Source organism: Miscanthus floridulus, chromosome 1 (genome assembly GCF_019320115.1).
Source record: "Miscanthus floridulus cultivar M001 chromosome 1, ASM1932011v1, whole genome shotgun sequence".
NCBI lineage: Eukaryota > Viridiplantae > Streptophyta > Magnoliopsida > Poales > Poaceae > Miscanthus > Miscanthus floridulus.
In genome coordinates, this window is record NC_089580.1 from 183457975 (window position 1) to 183461535 (window position 3561).

The window sequence follows — 3561 nt, forward strand, 5'->3', positions numbered from 1 at the left end:
GTTTGGAAATCAGTTTTGAGTTAGTTCAAAAAAGGTATGGTTTTTTTTTAAACCCGGTCCATGATAGCAGAGCAGTTCATATCAACCCACCTAATCTATATATCACACGCACTTTGTATAAATAAATTTGAGATAATAATATATAATGGTATGGAAATCAGTTTTGAGTTAGCACTAGAAACGGTAGATTTTTGTATCCAATATCACAGGAGATATTTGTATCTAAATATCTATGAAATAAATCTGAATGTGTATCGATATCATGGGTGACCCGTGGGTACCCATGATCCAATGGGCATGGATTTGAGCACAAAATTAAATCCGTCATGGGTCATGGGTTTTTTAGCGGGCAGATTTTATTTTCGTGGGCATGGGTTTGGGATGGCAAAACCCAGCGGGTTTGTGCCCGTTGCCGTCACTAACATGGACGATTCAGGGGCATTCTTCAGAATTCAAGTTTCAAAGAACGCAAAAAATACAGGCTCCCGTTCCATCAGTTGGGCACGTTAACATCGTGCGCTAGGTCCATTATGGCGTTCCGATTGGAATCGACGACTACTGCATGTGCTTCGTTTATTATGATGAATGAAAGGGTCTGTCTGGCGTTCGAAAACTACGTCAAATCGAACCATAAACGTTGTCCAGCCGCTGTCCATGATGATGATTCAGCTCGCAAAAAAATAGACTAAAGATTTTATACGATACCGTATACTACTACTCGTACTCGCCTGCCACCTTACAATTACAAACACCCCATCAAATCCATGAATACTGCTACTAGTCTCCTGCTGCTAGCCAACTGCTACCACTACTACACATCTGGAGCTGCTGGTATCCATCCATCCACACCGGGCGGGGCGCTAACAATCGGTGAGCAGTCGAAGCTCCGTGCGAAGTCAATTGCAACTCGCGAGGCTGACAGCGTATTGTAAAATAAGAAGTTCATGACCGTTCGGCCGATATTAAAACCGACTCATAAACCGACGGAACATGTTACGTTGCGAAAGAAAAATACCTCGCCGATAAGGAGGCTGATAAGTTCAAACCAACTCGCTTATTTTACAATACGCTGTCAGCCTCGCAAGTTGCAATTGACTTCGCACGGAGCTTCGACTGCTCACCGACCGCGACCGAACGCTCGAGCTGGCGCCCGCCCCTCACCCTTCGGCGATGCTCTGAAGCGCGGGCCTCCATTGCCGGGCGGCTCGGCGGCCGAGCAACGCCTCGTGCGGCAGGAGCGCCTCCAGCTCGGCGTCGAGGTCGGCGTCGGACGGCGTGTCGGCATGCTTGGCGCTGGGGCCCGTGGACGGGCCTGCATCCGGCTCCAGCTCCTCCGCCGTCTGGGGCATGACCTGGATTGATGGGATCCGGAGTGAATGCGCTGCATAACATAACTACACTGGGCGGCAGGCGGCTTGCCAAACGCGGTACGCGGGACGTGATCAGTGGTTGGAGACTGCAAATGGAAGGACCATGGAGGGGCCCGGCGTACCTTGGCGAGTGACCGCTCGGATGATTCCTTGCGCTTTCCGCCTCCGCCGCCGCCGGCGCTGGCCCTGGGGCGACGGCGGCGATGCTTGGACGCCGGCTTCACGTCCTCGGCTTCGTCCTTGGCCCTGACCGTGACGCGGCTCAGCTTCACCTGCCGCTTCGACGCGAACTCCCTCAGCACCTCTGCTCAAACACACCCACAGTTCATTCATCTTCATTAGTTGGACCCGCAGGCATCAAAAGCGACATGCGAAAAAAGGAAGGCGGACAGGGAAACAACTGTTTTGGAAACGATGATGAACTGGCGTTCTGGTCCAAATACGGACGCGCGCCATGAAAGTTCAGAAAGGCGCTTCGTAACCTACGGTCCCCTCGTCGCCTTAGTCAACAATGGCATTCAAACGGAACAAGACACAAAATCTCATCTTTATCCGTGCACAAGAACGCGAAAGCACCTCATGCGCGCGCAGCAAGATGACGGGGCGGCCTAACACGGCCAAACAACGTAACGCACGCATAGGCACAGTACCTTCGAAGCTGACAAGGCGGTAGACGCGGCCGAGCAGGAGCGTGTCGTCGGGGCGGAGCAGCTTGAGGTGCTTCACGGGCGCAGCGGCGGCAGAGGAGGCTGCTTCTCCGTCTCCCGCGGCTGGCTGCGGCGCGGTGGTGGTGATGACGGCCGCGACGTAGTGGCCCGGGTTGGCCGCCATGACGGCCGCGGCCGAGAGCGCCCAGTAGGCGCGCTCCGTGCGGCCGCCGCCCGGGTGCTGGATCACCACCGTCGCCACCTCCACCGCCTGGCACTGGCAGTTGCCCATCGGTGCGTGCCTGCCTGCCTGCCTACTGCGGCGAGCACGCACGTTCCGCGTGTTCTTTTTCTGCGGCGGGGGAGCCGGGGATGGGAGGGGCAGCCGGGAAGCGAGGTGGGCGAGTGAACCGCGGGCGCTAGCGGCGCCGAACGTTTTATAGGGTGGTTGGCGCGCACTGCGAGTTCAGCACGATGGTAGCCGACGACGCACGGTAGCTGTCCCTCCGGCCCGGGCCGCGCGGTCTCGTCCGATTGCATAGTGGGCGCACGTGATACGTGGCGGATAGTTTGGGGATTTATTTAGTACCAGGGTGGTGTTTAGTTCTCAAAATTTTACAAAATTTTTTAAGATTTTTCGTCACATCGAATCTTTGGACGCATGTATGAAACATTAAATATAAAAAAATAAAACTAATTACACAGTTTAGACGAAATTCACAAGACGAATCTTTTAAGCCTAATTAGACTATGATTAGACACTAATTGCTAAATAACAACGAAAGTGCTACAGTACTATTTTCAAAAAAAATTCCGCCAACTAAACAAGGCTTAGGTCCCTGTATTGTAACGGAAGAAAAAAAACTATCAATCATTCATACAAAATGATGACGTGAATGATACATACCTATTTATGTTTTATTCTTTTATAATTTATTTTATGATAACCGTGAACTCCATGATATAAGTAAATATTAATAATAAATAACAATGTCTTACTAAATCTGTATCAAATTAAATTACACATTGGTATAATTTTTCTTTCATTGCAAAGCACATAATTATTTAGCTATAAGTATATTATAACTTTAATTTTCATAATACACATGCGTTTCTATGACTCAATATCGACCTCTGTAGCTTTTTTTATGCATCATATCAATATCCGTAATTTTTTGTGTCAATGTGCCAAGGATTTGTCTATCCACCAGTGATTGAGAGATCTCTTGAATTTTTAGACGGCAGTCCTCATCAGGTATTACATAAATACATTTGTATAGATTTCATTAGATCATAATCTGCGAAGTTTTCGGTTCATGAAATATATAGTTGCTCCGCAAAACTGGTTTGCCATTTTTATGATTTTTCTATGATTTTGACGAATTTTCCAATATCTCTATTTTAATAGAAAAAGAGAAAAAACGAAAGAAAAGAAAAAAAATGCTTGCATAGGCTTGGTCCAGCCTACAACGAAAGCCCGCCCAACTGTAAGGATTCAACCCTAGGTGGAATGGTTTGGCATTTTTATGATTTTTCTACGATTT

The 3561-nt window shown here is 48.7% G+C and overlaps 1 protein-coding gene across 2 annotated transcripts; it reads right to left on the minus strand.

Moving 5' to 3' along the window:
* Positions 1-664: 664 nt before the first annotated feature.
* LOC136504777 (uncharacterized) lies at positions 665-2426 on the minus strand. Of its 2 annotated transcripts, XM_066499785.1 has the most exons (4): positions 2021-2426; positions 1493-1674; positions 1137-1352; positions 665-884 (listed from the first exon to the last, which is right to left on the minus strand). In XM_066499785.1, exons 1-3 carry the CDS (start codon positions 2307-2309, stop codon positions 1158-1160), a joined length of 666 nt encoding a protein of 221 aa, XP_066355882.1. In that variant the 5' UTR covers positions 2310-2426; the 3' UTR covers positions 665-884; positions 1137-1157. The 2 variants fall into 2 exon arrangements, with proteins under 2 accessions (XP_066355882.1, XP_066355876.1); XM_066499779.1 differs by lacking the exon at positions 665-884 and having other exon boundaries at positions 971-1352.
* Between the last annotated feature and the right edge of the window lie 1135 nt (positions 2427-3561).

What these genes read in the sequence shown, in the direction of transcription:
- LOC136504777 (XM_066499785.1), bottom strand. Translation starts at nt 2,309, where the DNA reads ATGGGCAACTGCCAGTGCCAGGCGGTGGAGGTGGCGACGGTGGTGATC. An exon ending in CCGCCTTGTCAGCTTCGAAG is followed by an intron (nt 1,675 to 2,020) that starts GTACTGTGCCTA and finishes GTGTTTGAGCAG; the next exon opens with AGGTGCTGAGGGAGTTCGCG. An exon ending in CCGAGCGGTCACTCGCCAAG is followed by an intron (nt 1,353 to 1,492) that starts GTACGCCGGGCC and finishes CCATCAATCCAG; the next exon opens with GTCATGCCCCAGACGGCGGA.